Below are 16,359 nucleotides of genomic sequence, written 5' to 3'. Positions count from 1 at the left end.
ACCTCACTATTGCATGTTCTTGAATGTTTACAAAGCCTTTTCAACAAATATATTTTGTATACATCCTAAAATTATTGGTGTTCCATGCAATCACATTCTCTTTGATACCAAACAGCCCATATGTCATCCATGTGTCCTCTTACAGGCTGCGTGGGGTACACTTTATGGAACAGTTAACTTGCCTTGTCTTCGCTTCCACTTTGACATGCAAGTCTACCAAGATGTTTTCAACTTTGATTTCTATCATCTATCAGAAAATTCATTCATAAATGTTGATACACTTATCCAAAACCCAAGAATGTTGTTGTAGTGCAATTGAAATGTGATGTCTATGCTACAACATTCCTCATGCATATCAACTGCATACATACCCAAATGCTTGATAGATATCCATAACCTACTTTAAAGTGTGCAGCTCTACAAACCAGCTGTGTGGGGTTTAGTGCAGTAGCCTAGAAGTTTCTAAAGCCTTTACGAATCTATTCTGTGAATATCTGAGCATTGGACCATAGGCAACACTCTTGGAGTATCAAATTACGGAAGGCACGAGGATTGGAGCATAGGCAATGCTTCTAGAGTTCTAAAGTATGAAGCACATGAGCATTGGACCTTACGCAACATTTTTGGAGTTTGCAAGTATGAAATGCACATTGGAGCATAGGCAAAACTTCTGGAATTTGAAGGAATATAAAATCTGGTAAGCCATGCTATTCTCTTGAATTAATGGATTTATAAAACTATACAGCATGTGCTGTACAGTGTATATAAATGCATGTCTTAAAAAAGCGAAGGGCACACACTTCTCTAGCATGTAAATATTTTATTTCAGGCCTAAACACATCAAAAAAATAATCATTATTTCAAACAAATTATATTCCTGATGCAAGATTCAAGTGAGCTTTGACAATTGTGACCATAGCAGTTTCTGTTGCAAATATTTTGCCTAGTCTAAGAATTTTTCCCAACTGAGAAACAATGCTAGGACACTTGTTCCTGAGCTGAGAAAAGATGATAAGAAAGAACCAAAAGCAATACTTCATTGCAAATTCACAAATATTAGAACATCCAACTCAATCATTCAAGTTTCAATTATTACCTTTGTGTAATATCGAGAACCATAAGGACCTTCTGTTACAAGCAATAGCCTGAGATTTGGGTGGAAAAGTTTACGTACAACAGCTTCATCAGCAGAATCTCCACCTTCCGTTAAAAATACAATCTCCTCTTCACTTACCTGCATGCATCACATCATCAAAATTAATCAAATACATTAAAAATTAAATAGCTTCATGATAATATTTCATTAGATATAATGCAAACCGAAGAGTTTATCAATGAAAAGCCACAGAAGAAATCAGTTTATTCAATTTTTATGCAAAATGTTAAAGTATTTGCAGTTATTACCTTAATAATATCTGCACTATCCCATATACTCAAAATGCCCTCGCGAGCTGCTTGTGCCGATGGCCATAATGGAAGTCTCAAATTAGGATCATATGAAAGCACAACGCCAGCATCCTTTGCTATTTCCATTGCAGCCAGATGTGCTGATCTACATGGCTCTGCAATCAGACTTATAGATCCATAATGGAGAATTTTTGCCTGTGTAAAGTTAAGGCTCAATAGAAGGAATGTAGATTAGGTAGGATCTATACATAGAAAAAGGAATCTCTAAGTAAACATAATAGAAGGTATTTAAGTTGTATTTTACAATTGCTACAGTGTAAAAAACCATATCATGAATAAGCATTGTGATCTAAAATGTACCTGTTTGATGAGATCCACTTCAAGTTCTGATTCAAGAAGTAGCATATCTGCACTAGGATTTCTATAAAACATGAACTCACGTTCACCATCAGCCCTTAAAGTGACAAATGCCAAAGCTGTCCGAGCTCCAGCATCAAAGCGCATGCCCTTGTTATTGACATTGTTTTTCTCCAAGATATCAGCAAGCATATATCCAAATTCATCTTCTCCAACCTGACAAACAGAAATTTTCATTAGAGAAAATGAAACCTAAAAAAATGAATCTTTGTTGGCAAGTTTCTAATACAATGCAACATGGATGCAGACAGACAATCCCAATGATAACTTGTCAAATGAAAAGGAGCATAGAGATTGAAAATAGTACAACAGTACCTTCAGAGGTGAAAAGAGGTTCTTTACAGTAGTTTGACAACAAGCAAAAGAGGCACACCATAATTTCTGTTATATGCTGCCATATTTTCTAGTGGCTTTCTTTTCTTTTTCTTTTTTCTTTTCTTATACATTTTAACATTGAGTTTTGTCATCAAATAATTCGTATACATTTACCAACAAAATACAATAACTTTTTGATACATGAAAAATGCCAATACAAATAAATTAATTAATACTAATCTGCTTTGTTCTATTCATCCGTAGAAGAAGCCTGTCCATTAAAAACCAACATTAACATCATCTAAAACTGAAATACATGAACCATACAAATTGCTAGTCAGAAAAGCAAGAGGTTTTGACATTCAAATTGATCAATCAAGTATGCACTCAGTAAATAGATTAAGCATAAGTAGCTCAAAAAATGTGTAATGTCCCCTTTTCCGTATGTGTCCCCTTTCAGAGGATTAGCCCATTTCCTGACCCTCATAGGCTAACGGAGTTATTCAGAGGTGTTTACTATTTATAGTAAGTGTCTATTTTGGGAAGTTGGTTCTATATTTAGTAGGGCACCTAGACAGTTTGGTAGCAGTATGGATTAATTCAATCATCAGTTGGCTCAATTTCAGGGACTTACTATTTGTAGTAAGTCAATGGATGTTAGAGAGGGACCCTTACTATTTTTAGTAAGGTAGTTGGATGCACAATGGGTACAATGCTTAACTCCCAGGTTCAAACGGAAACAAGAAATAATGATTATTGTTGGAGTTATGGTATTTTAATTATTAACAAAGTGATGCTTCATTAATAATTAATAATAAAGTGCAAGTAATTAGTTATATTTTCACTTTATGTGAATGGGGCCACTTAATGACTTATAAGTCATTTAATAATGTGCATCACAATGATAATATAACTTTATGGTTTAAGCACACTTTATTTAAAAGAGAGATATAAATGTTTAATGAAGTATACTTTATATTGTGTACCAAAATGAGGGGTATTATTGTATATTAAAATTGAGTTGCAACAAAAGCAAATGGTATCAAAAGCAAAGTATTTTATAAGTTATGTAAAGAGTATTTGTGAAGATATCACTCGAGAATTATAAAAAAGCCAAGGCAAGAGAAAAGGGATTTATTCATGACTTTGTATTTGTTTTGCTGTGTGAAGAGAAATTTGGAACAAGGATTTCAGTATTTCAGACTTGAGAATTATGAATTCTTTAAAGGTTTACAAGCATTTGAGGTGTTGAAACACACACTGATATTTGCTATTTGATATTTGCTTCCATATGCAAAGTTACTTCTAGAACCAAATCTGTTTGGCAAAAAAATCTGAGTAAAACCAATTCTAGAAGAGGACAAAGAAGAAGTCCCAACAAAAACCAATCAATTGTTGTTACCAAGAGAGAGGAGAGGATTTTTCCAACGGTGGGGGAAGAAGAGTTGTTGACAACTTGATGGAGAGTAATTGACGACTAGATTAAATATAAAGGATGAATAATAAAAGAGGGCCGATAACAATAGCCAACATGTGAAGGATATACATTGAACGCCAAGACGTTAATTAACTAACTATCATCGATGCCACATCACCATAAGTGTACAACATGAGCACGCAGCATATAGCATGCCAAAACAATCTAACGACAAACATAGAGAAATGTGGACAGCAGCAACAGAATAGGAGCACAATTCCGAAGTAGCAAAATAAAACTCATGAACTGCAAAGATGCATGAAATTCAAGAAGATAGAAGAGAAAAATTTGCGGAGATCAGCAGAATTATGGGAAGATATGTCTTACAGCTACCACTCGTTTCAACACTCCCTCTTAGCAAGAGAGAGATCTTTAAAATGCCATGTTAAAACAAATACATTTTGTAGCAACAAAAGCTACTGTCAACAATAATTCTCATTACAGATTTTAAAAAATTGTTATCTCAACATAACAATATTCACCATAGATACTCTTAGAGAGTGAACCAATAAGCATACAATAACATCATCAAATTATACTCATGAATTCATCATGCCTACTCGCAAAGGATGGATCAAGGGATTTCTCCTCGAACTTCTCTCACAGAGAAGAACACATTAACAAGGGATTGCACCTTGAACTTCTCTCACAAAGAACTCATTAACAAGAGATTCCACCTCGAAATATTGTCACAGAGAAGAACTCATAAATCAAAGAATTGAACCTCAAACTTCTCTCACAAAGAACTAATCAATCAAAGGGCTTCAACTTTTCTCACGGAGAAGAACTCATCAACAAGGGATTGCACCTCAAACTTCTCTCATAGAGAAGAACTCATTAATAACATGCATAGAATCACTGAAGTTGAGACTCTCTTAGCAAGAGAATCATTTTCTACAATACCAAGCTTGTCTCGAAAGTAGTAAAACTCCACTCTCAAAAGTGGCTTGGTAAGAATGTCCACAGACTACTCCTCTATAGAAATGTATTTAAGCTCAATGGCTTTCCTTTGAACCATGTCCCTTAAATAATGGTATTTGACTTCCACGTGTTTTGACCTATCATGAAATAGTGCATTAACTGAGAGCTTCACATAGCATTGATTATCAAATATGATTGTTGTAGGTTCCAAAGGCTGTCTAAATAAATCTGCAAATAACGTACAAAGCCACACAACTTCTTTTGCAGCCATACATGCTGCAACATATTCTACTTCAATTGTACTTTGAGCTACACATGACTACTTCCTACTACACTAAGAAACCATGGCTGAATCAACACCTTGAAGTACTCATTTTGTCAAGTACACACCCTACCCAATCTGAAGCACAGAATCCCTGTAAGTTCAGCTTAACATATGAGGAATATTTTTATTCAAATCCTACTGTACCACAAAAATATCTCAAGATATGTTTAGTTGTCACAAGACGAATCTATCTTGACTCACACATTAATTGATTCAATGTATTCACTACATAAGATACATCAGGTCTTTTGTTAACCAAATACATTAATGAATCACATCATCTCAAATGTGAGACTGATAGATGGGAGAAGCCTAAAGAGGAGTGGGAGGAGAGAATCTACAAGTTCTGCAGAAAAGGGGTGGTTGAGACGAAATGTCACTTTCTTACTGAGTGCAAGGCATGTGAGGATATTCAAGCCCAATACAGGGTCATCTTAGGAGATGGCATAAGCTTACACAATTTGTTCATTGATGATAAGATACAACAAACTGCTGGTTTGATTGTCAAGATTCATAGCAGGAGGTTGTATCTGGAAAAGAATCAGGATTAATGCTTCTAATCTATGGTCTCTTAAACCGATGGTCTTGTGGACGTCATTAAAACCCTTCATTCATCACCAATTATAAACACTTCATCAACGTAAAGTACAAGAATAGACACTTTGTCATCATTTACCTTGAAATATAAGTTTGGATCGACATCATTTATTAAAACCCAAACTTCAAAGATAGTGATCAATCCTTTCATACCAAGCACGGGAGCTTGCTTAAGACAAATTAATGTTTTGCAAACATGAGACTCCCTTTCATGAATCGCAAAGCCTTTTGGTTGCTCAATGTAAACTTCCTCTTCAATTACTCCATCTAGAAAAGTTTTTTTACATCTATTTAGTGAAGTTTCCAGGCCTTTACTGCTACAATAGCAATGATTGTTTTAATTGAAGTGTAGCGAGCTACAGGAGCAGAAGTTTCTTCATAGTCTACCCCTTCCTTTTGTGAAAACCCCCTAGTAACAAACCTGGCTTTATAATTTTTTATACTACCATCAATGGCATGTTTAATCTTAAACAAACATTTGGAAGAAACAATTGATTTACCTTTTGGTCTCGGAACTACATCCCAAAAATCACTTTTTATGATTGACTGATACTCTTCCATCATGGCATCTTTCCATACTTGTTGATTAGAAGCTTCTTCAACATTGGAAGGTTCAACTGCAATAAAGTGGCTCATTAATGCTACATAACCAACATACTTATGAGACCTTTTACTTTCTCTGAAAGCGCCACCGAGGGCTACATATTGTTCAGCTTCTTCCACAATTTTCCTAGCCCACAATGGTCTTTTCTTGTTGGCTGAAGTATTACTAGGATCTGCTTTAGTATCAATAGGATCAACTAGATCATCTAACTCTACATTCTTCCTCTGAATCTCAGAAGGTCGATCTGGATCAGCCATCATTGAATCTTGAGAAAGCTCAAATTCTTCCCCACCATTTTTAATGTTAGACTCATTGGAAATCTTGCAAGTTAAGCCTTCATCAAAAGTAACACCCTACTTATTTCAATTTGTCTTTGACCTAGAATAAATCTTGAAGGCTTTTGAAGAATCACTATATCCAACAAAGCTACCTTTTATTCCTGAAGGTTCTAATTTTGATATTTTCTCCTTTGGAATGCGGATGTGACTTGGACATGCAAAATTATAAAGTAACTAATGTCTGGTTTGACACTATGATTCTGAATGAGTTGCATTTTTGCATGCCTCAGCGCACAGAAAAGATTGAAGGCTTTGATCATCAGTCATTGCTTTGTTGTTTCAAAATTTATTTTGTTCTCGCTTTCAGCTACACCACTTTGTTGAGGATTATAAGGAACAGCACCTCATCAAACTCCTTAGCCTTATGGACATAGATCCAGCACTTACGAGAATCGTCATTTATGAATGTAACATAATACCAAAAACCACTAAGAGAAGCAGCTGACGTTGACCACATAAATCTGAATGTCTTAAATCTGGTATAAATTTAGCTCTACTTTCACTACTATGAAAAGTGCTCTTAATATTCTTACCTAGAGCACATCCCTTGCAACCCCTTCGTGATTTTGGTTCAGCTTTAGGAGACTAACTACAGCCTTCTCCATGGTGTCTAAAGTCCCAAAATTTAAATGCCCAAATCTCTTGTGCCGAATTCATTTGAGCCTGAAGTATTAAGTGTGGTGCAAGTGCATGTAGGGGGCAAGGTGAAAGTTGTAGAGACTATCATGGCAAACTCCAATTGCACGGTCTGATTGAATACTACAGTTCTTTTTCCATGCCGAGACTTTAGCATCAGAAAAAGCAACATGATATCCTTTTTCATCTAACGCTGATATGGAAACTAGATCCCTCTTTATACCTGGTACAAATAATACATCACTTAGATGAAGAGGAATTCTATAATCTAATATAAATGAGGTAGAACCAGCACCCTTCACCAAATAACTTGCATCATCACCAATTATGACTTGAAGATGAGAATCCTTTTACTTCAAATTAAGAAGATGCTCTTTGTAACCAGTGATATGACGAGATGCAACACTGTCAATCAGCCATGCATTGCTATTTGTAGGAATATTACTAGAAAGTGCGAAAATAAATAAGAATCCCTCAGAATTTTTACCTGACTCCTTTTGAGGAAAAGAATTTTCTACTATAGTTGTAGCAGCTTGAGTCTTTGGTCTAGAACAACAATCTCTAGCAATGTGCCCATACTTGTCATGTTGAAGCACTGAATTTTTTAAAGATCTTTCTATAATAACCCGCGCTAGATTATAGCTTCAACAACTCCTATATTTGCTAGAAATCAGTTGTTTGACATTCTATCAAACACTTGGCAAATGCGAAAATAAATAAGAATCCCTCATAATTTTTACCTGACTCCTTTTGAGGAAAAGAATTTTCTACTATAGTTGTAGCAGCTTGAGTCTTTGGTCTAGAACAACAATCTCTAGCAATGTGCCCATACTTGTCACGTTGAAGCACTGAGTTGTTTAAAGATCTTTCTATAATAACCCTAGCTAGATTATAGCTTCAACAACTCCTATATTTGCTAGAAATCGGTTGTTTGACATTCTATGAAACACTTGGCAAACAACTTAATAGCACTGATACGAATTCCAAATAATTTAAAGATAAAGGCAATTTCTGAATAACAATAATGATTGCCAAACCAATTTAGATTTCACGGAAATATTTTGCAAACTATTTGCTAGGCCAAATGAACGTTAAAATTCTGAAATTCTGAACAAGCACTTGTTCTGAAATTTATTGCAAATATATTCTTCAAACTAATTATGAAATCAGAATTTCAAAATGAATTGCTTGGACCTTATGTTCACTACATACCAATTGCAAATTATTAGACCACTATTAAATGAGCAGCAAATCTGAAAATGCCTAACACCAAAGACAAGAATGCAAAACTCCACAATTTTGAACACAGGTCTGCAATTATGTCTGCAGATTTCAAAGATGCCCAGAATGCTGATTACTTGGGCTGCCCAACAGTAGTATTAATCTAGTGTCCAATGCCAAATCAGTCCACTCTCTGAATTATCAGAACCAAAACTTCAATCAATAATTTCTTCAGCCAATAGCCACCTCCCAGCAATAGCAAAAATACAAATAAAGAGACGTCAAATACATATAGATTCAATTGCCCAACACAATTGAATTCAGCTTGACCAATCCACAGTATTACATCTGCCACAATCTCTCAGCACCGGTGATTTATAACACAAGAGGAAGGAAGCTCAATCCAATGCAATCAAAGTCAAAACTCCAATCTGCTATACCTCAGTGGCAGATGAAATGCAGAACTCAAAGATTCAAAACCCTCTTAGGAAATATCAAGCAATAAATAGTATCTCCCAACCATAGTATATACAGCAAGAGATATTAATAATAATTTTCAGAATTTTAATCCACAATACCTTAGCTATGGATCAAAAGAAAATCCCAGCTTCAAAACCCTAATACCTCAGCAAGGGAATGAAAATCAGAACTTTAAAAAAAGCCACAAAGGCAACAAAAGCAAATAAATATCCAAGCGTGCCTTTCTCAACAAATGAGCTTGTATTTATAACATCCAAATGTCATTTTTGTTGTCAAAATGTAACTTCACTCAAGAAGCTTCACCACACAACATTAATTAAAAGCTTCCATTAGATTCTTTCACTTGACTTGGCTTAACTAATTAATAAATGGCTCTGTCCAATGATAACTCAACTCTCAACTTAAATAAAATTATAAAGTTAAATTATAACTTTATAATAAGCCATTTAATAAATTAATAATAATTTGGCCACTAAAAATTTAATAACTCCCAAAATACTCATCATTTAAATATGTCATTCGAAATAGGAGTCATACCTATTATTTCTCCATGCGATCAAATGCACTTTCCAAAAATATAAATGGTCCATCTCAATCAACACCAACTTACCACAAATAGTAAGTACACAGAACTAAGCCCAAACGAAGTCCAATTTGAATCAAACGAAGACCAACCTATAGCTTACTGAATTGTGGAGAAGATAAGACCCTCCCAAGCCAAGCCACTGCTTCAAAAGACCCTCTATCCACAATAATTAGCATACAAGGATCACAATAATAGGCTAATCCTTGAAACTCCAATGCTTGCAAAAAATGGGGACATTACACTTTCTTTCCTCTCATAGAGTTAGGAGTTGTTTCAGAGTTTTTATCTCTAATCCTCTTGAAGTTTCCTCTCTTCCATTTTCCTTTTGAAGTGTGAGCTACAAGAACATGATCATCTTCATGATGATTTCTTTGACCATTTCCTCTTCCTTCTAATTCGCGTTCTTCTTGAATGCAACTACCCTTACCCTGTCAAATTTTCGAAGATCAACTCTTCCACTAATATCCTAAATGAAAGCATGACAAGATCTTTATCTGAAAATGTCTTGCCAATTGCATTGTCAAGAATTGGGTACTAATGATGCATTGTCTATTGAGGATTTGTATCTTGATGAATCTGATTTCTCAAATCAAACCTTAGAGAATAAATTAAAGGTTCATTTAGTGGCATTGAATCTCAAGATCACAAATTGTATGTACTTGTAGTTACATTGAGAGCAAGAGTGTGTGAAGATATTATTATATCAACAGCTTCTACTTTACATAGCAGCAATAACTTGGTTGATGATGTGTGCACTGCTGATAGCACACATGATGTTGATCATGAGGTGACCATTGTAGATACAACTTCATACAAAGCATACTTTGATTTAGATAGATTGAATGGGAGTCATGAATTTCAAAGACATCATTTGGTTGTGCAATTGAAGGTTGATGACAAAATGATTGCCATAGCCATAGCACTTTAATGTTGCTCGTAGATGTTGGCTACCTATGGTTGGAGCGCTCCTATGATAGATGAACACTATGATGTTAGTATTTCCCTTATAGAGTTTCATACACTTTGACAAGCTATCTGAATAATGAAAATTATTTACAATTATTGGCTGATAACGACTATCTTCTTGAGTGGGATTGCACTTGCTATAATGTACTCAGGAGAAAGGAGGTAAATGAGCTCACCGATAAGCTGGGAATGACTATAGATTCATGGAGAGAGTGCAATTGGTCCTTCATTAGTCTCAGTTGCGAATTGAGGAATTGTTCATGGAGTTGATATCGACACAGTCTTCACCAACTTCAAATACATTTCATTTTCCTACAAAGGCAGTTGGTAATGGCCTCACATCCACAAGTTATAGTTGTAAGCAGGTTGAGGATGTGGCCACAGTTATCACAGTTACAAGTACACATGATACAGTTGGGATGAGTGCATCTATAGAGGGCATCAAAGAACTACATGTTCCATCAGGTTCTCCTATGGTTACACCCATTGCGGGTGTTGTTGGTGGCAAGTTAGATGGCATGGATTCTATTCAGTATTATGACAATCAGAGCTTGAAAAAGGTGGAAGCTTTTTATTGTGACTACACAGGGAGGAGTACTCATCACTACCTTTCTATTCCACACCTAGAAAATTTGATGATATCTCAGAGTGGATTGGTTCAAAGGTTGTAGCATCCTTTGTGGGATGGGTATTTGTCATCTGCTATAGATGGGATTAGGACTACAAGTTGGATTACTTACAGAGTCAGCACATCTATAAGAGCTTAGCAGAGGATTGTTGTAGTATTACAGACGCCTTGAATGTTCTTATATCCACAGTAAGAATGGATGTGATTTCAATGTGCTTTGGTACCCAACTTATGATAGGGTTAGCACTGCAGTTCAAGTGGGTCTCATTGATTGGCTTCACCACTTTGGGCATGGTGAAGTCGAGGTCAATGTTGAACAAAAAAAAGTCCGAGGATGTTCTTCTTGGTAGGCTTTTGTTCAAAGTTTGGGATCCTTCTTGTCCATCAAGATTTCGGACAGAGCTTGTTAGTGTTGTAGCCTCAATAGGATAGAATGACCTAGAGATAATCCTTCTATGGTTATTGATTAAATGCAATAACCTTGGCCTGGTTATGGCTAAATCAAACAATAATTTTCTTTGAAACTCTAAGGTTTGACATTTCGTCAAACACTTGTCCCTTCGTTATTTCTGTTAATAATGCTAATCAGGATGTATTTGTTTCTCCATTTCAATTTTTTCCAAGGAATATTATACAAATTATAAATGAAAATGCCAAATAGATTTGCAAGAATTGAATTCACTAATGCTCACTTTATAACAGTTCATTCAATGCATCAATGTAATTACAATCAAACATCTAGTTTATTCAATGCAAATTCTGATTTCCAACATAACCGATGGCAACTGGAAATTACAAACATTCAAAATATGGTTATGAAGAACCTGATTTGAAGCAAACTGTAAACTCTCATGCCAATGCAGCGTCCACTACCAATATAACTGTCTTAACCCCCAAAACGCTGGTTTGTATGCTTAAACGTAGGCTCTTACAGTCCAAAAGTCAACGCCGCCCCTATAAGAACAATTTGCAGGCACCAGACTTCAAACTGTAGCACTTAGAAAATATTTGCATGCCTAATGGACATTAGTGCAGGTCTGAAACATATAATTGCAGACCCAGATATCAACTCACAGCCCTCAGAGATAAACTGCAGGGCTCATAAACCAGTTCGCAGCCACCAAGAAAAACCCATAGAGCCCAAATAATATCAAATGCTACCATAGGGAAGTAGACAACAGCCACAGATATGCATAGTAATCTTCCAAATGAAATCTCAGGTAGGAATGATCAGAGCTAGTCACAGTTCCCATTAGCCATGCAATGAAGTAATTGATCAATCTCCAATCCGCTTCTTAATTACAGTGGCTACAGCCAAGAAGCTATAACCCCAATTGATTTCTTCCAACAAAGGCACAAAACCTTCAATTGTGGAATTATTTCCACAATACTTCAGTTGTGGAATCAAAGCACAACTCAGAACCAAAACCCTTTTACTTCAGCAAGGGCACAAAACCTCAAACTCAGAATTGTCACAAAGACAACAAAGCAAAGAGACAAACAAATAATCGGATGCTTTACTCATCAAATGGGCTCATATTTATAATCTCCAAATGGCACAAAGTTTCCCAAATGAACTTCACTTAAGAAGCTTCCCACACACAACATTAAAACATAATAAAGTGTCATTATAAACTAATTTATTAATTGGTTTTTGCTCCGAAAATGACCTTTTCAACCATAACTTCAAATTCTGACACATAAGGCCACTATTTCTTGTTCCCATGATTTAAAACTTTTCGTCCTAGTTCCAACAGGTTATGATACCTGAGGTGACCAACTAACAACACCAACAAAAATAGCAACCTCGGCGTATTTAGATGAATAATAATAATAATTCACCCATCTTGCGAAATTTAATGTCCCCATTTTAGCAGTTGACCAAGTGTGCGTGCGTTAGCCTTGTTCTACATGGTCCCAAGGGCTAACGAAGGGTTTAATGGGATCCTGGAGTGTTTTGGCATAGTCATTTCCAGTTTGGGCCAAAACGAAGTTGATTTACTCAGTTTCAGGCATACTTACTATTTTTAGTAAGTCAGCAGGACACAGTGTAGGTCAATTTTGGTGATTGGATTCGATACTCCTCGGTGAGAGCTTTCCGATGAGCTATCACTCGCATTATTCGGAGTCCGATTGCTAATACATTTTAATGCCTGAAGTTTTATTAAAATAACATCTAATTTAATTGTAAAATATTAAAGTATTACTTTAATATTTATTTTATGGTGATGTGTACCCAAGGGAGACATAAGGGGTATTTTAACATATGTTTTATATATTACACATCTTTTATCCCACATTGCCCATATGAGTTGAGCGGACCCTTGGAAATAGAATAAAAGGAAGCATTTGTGGCTTCATTAGGCAGGTTGAATATGAGAAGAAATTGGTGTGTGAGTTGCAGCTCCGTTCTTGGCATTTGAGGACGTCTATCCTCTCTTGTAACATTCTAGACGTCATTCCCTTGGGGTTTGGCCTTTGGAATTCTTTGTTATTGGCTTCATTATCAAGCAGTTTAGTTGCATTTCCGACTACAGGCAGATTTGGTATTTTGCTCATATCTTCTTCACTACTTGTCCGACGCTTATGCCGCTTTGAGGGAATGGTATTATGAAGGTAGTGGACTGATTGAAGGAAAAAGTATTGTAGCAGCAAGTTCGAAAGCATGGGCTGGAGTATTATGTCAATATTGCTGAAGTAATTAGTGAGTTGATAAATCTGCCATGTATTTGGTTTTATGAATTCTAAAAATAACATTTTATTAGCAGCAGTTCATTTCCACTTTGCATATCATTGTAGTTTCTTTCTTGTTTATGTTGTATGATACCAATTCCGTGCACGAAACACAACAAAAAAATAAACGTTTGATTTCCGGAGTTATAAGGGGTTTAAAACATTAAACGGAGAAATAAGAAGTTGAATGCAAACTGTTTGACATAATTCCTTTCAGCAATTTGCTTTAGTTTTTTGGGACATCTAAGGGTGTCCATTTCACGAAAACAACTGAAGAAGCATCAGAATTGATTTCTGACAATGCCAAAGTGAGCATGATGATGAAAGACGATGAATGAACCTAATAAGGTGACTTACTATAAATAGACGCTCCCTCCAAGATTCTTGGAGCTCAAACTAGAAGCCCAAAATAAAAACTGAGAGCATCCTCCAACTCCTCTTACTCAAATGAGCTCATCGAAACAAACAAATTGACTTACCATAAATAGGAAGTCCCTCAAATGAAGCCAAAACACGCCATAGGCTACTGGAAAGCCTATAACCACACAACTGAGACACTCAAATCCTATTGTTAGCTCACGAGGGTCGCGATGGTGAATTGACCTGGCCAACTACAAGAACCTGCTTAAAATGGGGACATTACATTAAACATTGGTGCAATTGATTAATCATCATTTAGATGAACTCACATATATCTATTTATATATATATTGCCTAATGGTTCTTAATTTGCTAATTACCATAGAGACATCTCTCTTCATGAGACATGTCTTCTCTACTCATATTTATATCATTAAAATCTGCACTTGGAACACATAGATATAAGGTAGTGTTATTACATTTGCAGAAAACACTCCTACAAAATTAACAGAGCTCACTAAGGAGTTTAGAGGAGTTAACATAGTGAACAGTTCCTTCAGCTTCTCTTTTGATTCTCATATGCATGACCCCTTTTTGATGCCTAGTTTAGTTGCCCATGTGTTGGCCAATGCGTATGGCAGCTCACCTTGTCTAGTTTTGGAAAGCAAGCTTCGTCAACTTTCTAAGTTGCTTCCCAATGAGATGTTAGCTCCTGTGACATCTACAATCAGATTCGTTTCAATTTGGCAAATTCTGTATAAATCAAAAAGATAAAATGGATTGCATTTGCATTTTAGTTTTTTGCTTGGATATCTTATCAAAAGGTTCCTAGACTCAAACCCGACCCTAACTTGGCAAGGGTAACTCAATTCATGAACCAGCTTGGAGTCGGCTGTGACTCGGCAGTAACTCAACAAAGCAATAAAATCCTTGAAATTTTTATAAAGATTTACCCTTGCCTTCACCCTTTTGCTATCATATATTGAAACCGATAGAGCTGACACAGCTCGTCGTACCGGACCTGCCAAGACTAACCCAGAACTATGATCTTAAATTTTATTTGCAAGCATTTAAACTTCATTTGAGACCATTAGAAGCCAGCAAGATAAAGGTTGCATGCAAAGTGTTTGACAAAATGTCAACCTCTGAAAAGTAAAACAATGGTGTTTGTTAGAGTTAGAACCAACAGTGGTTCTTACTATATATGCCTTCTTGCTACTAAAGGTTTAAAATGTCTTAAAATTCACCATCAAATGTTGATGCAAAGATTACTACACATTTGTCATGATATTTCAGTCATATCACAATCACAAGCCACCACAACAAGCCTTTAATACTCACAAAATGTAGCTCATAATTCTACTAAAGCAACTAAATACAAGAAAAAGCATAAGGGGGATTCAAATAAGAAATTTAAGTCACTTCTTTTACCCTCCAAACTGATCTAGATCTGTTAGTAACCTTTAAACACCTACAAAGGATGATTTTGTATTTTCAAACATGTAATGTCCCCTTCCTAACTTAATTGGAAAGTTGGCCAGTTAGCCTATTCAATTGGGTTCCCCATAAGCTAATGAGTTAGGGTTAAGGGACTTTAAAGGTAGTTAATCCAATGTAATGGCAGTACTAGATGACTATTTGGGTTCTGGCAATTCAGAAGCATAACACCCTTTTCTAAAGTGGCTTCGAATGAGTTTTTCAATACTATTTTAGTATATCGATTTTGGGCACTGACTAAGCTAGTTCCCGACATTTCTCTTTTTTGAAATGTCAATGCAAGCAATTAATAGCATTGGCTCCATATTTGGTAAAATCTAGTGATTTTATTTTTAATACTGATAAATTAATATTTAAAAGGTTTAATTAACTTTTTAGCTCTATCAATTATTTAGTATGTTTTAAAATAAATAATATTTGGGTGCCAGGATTAAAGTGCAACACAGACTTTTAACAAAGGGTTCTTTTTGGAGACTAAATGCACTTTATGAAGTCATTAATTTTATTTTAATATTTGAAAAAGACTATCTAGGTGATCCAAGCCCCTTTTGGGGAAACATAAAAAGGAAGTTGGGGCTCATTTCTCTTATGCAAAGTTTGATATTTGCTATTATTATTTATTCTAGAAGAGGATTTCTCTTATTTGTCTTGTGAGGATGAAAACCCTTGTAGGCAACAATCTCTATGTTGTTGATAGATATAATATGGAGAATTTCTTGGTGATTTCACTTCAAAGATCACATTTGGGCATATTACGGAGTTTTTTTTCCAGTTTTAGCAAATCTAGTGGTAGATGTGATTGACATAAATTGATTTGAGATTGAGGTGAGTTTTAATGGTTAATGTATTTG

At 35.5% G+C, this 16,359-nt stretch overlaps 1 protein-coding gene across 1 annotated transcript in view; it reads right to left on the bottom strand.

Annotated features, from left to right (window-relative positions):
* The window catches only part of LOC149541381 (putative fructokinase-7), a 174,285-nt gene that overhangs the window by 133,949 nt on the left and 23,977 nt on the right, over window positions 1–16,359 (bottom strand). Inside the window, exons 3-5 of the mRNA XM_089796651.1 lie at window positions 1,768–1,980; window positions 1,405–1,602; window positions 1,097–1,234 (exon numbers count right to left, since the gene is read on the bottom strand). Coding sequence (XP_089652777.1) covers window positions 1,097–1,234; window positions 1,405–1,602; window positions 1,768–1,980 — 549 coding nt within the window. The remainder of the gene's footprint in view (window positions 1–1,096; window positions 1,235–1,404; window positions 1,603–1,767; window positions 1,981–16,359) is intronic.

This window comes from Cupressus sempervirens, chromosome 8 (genome assembly GCF_028749045.1).
Source record: "Cupressus sempervirens isolate cs-2001-9-10 chromosome 8, ASM2874904v1, whole genome shotgun sequence".
Classification (NCBI taxonomy): Eukaryota; Viridiplantae; Streptophyta; class Pinopsida; order Cupressales; family Cupressaceae; genus Cupressus; species Cupressus sempervirens.
Note: the sequence above shows the minus strand (reverse complement) of the source record. Positions and strands in the feature narration are given on the sequence as shown.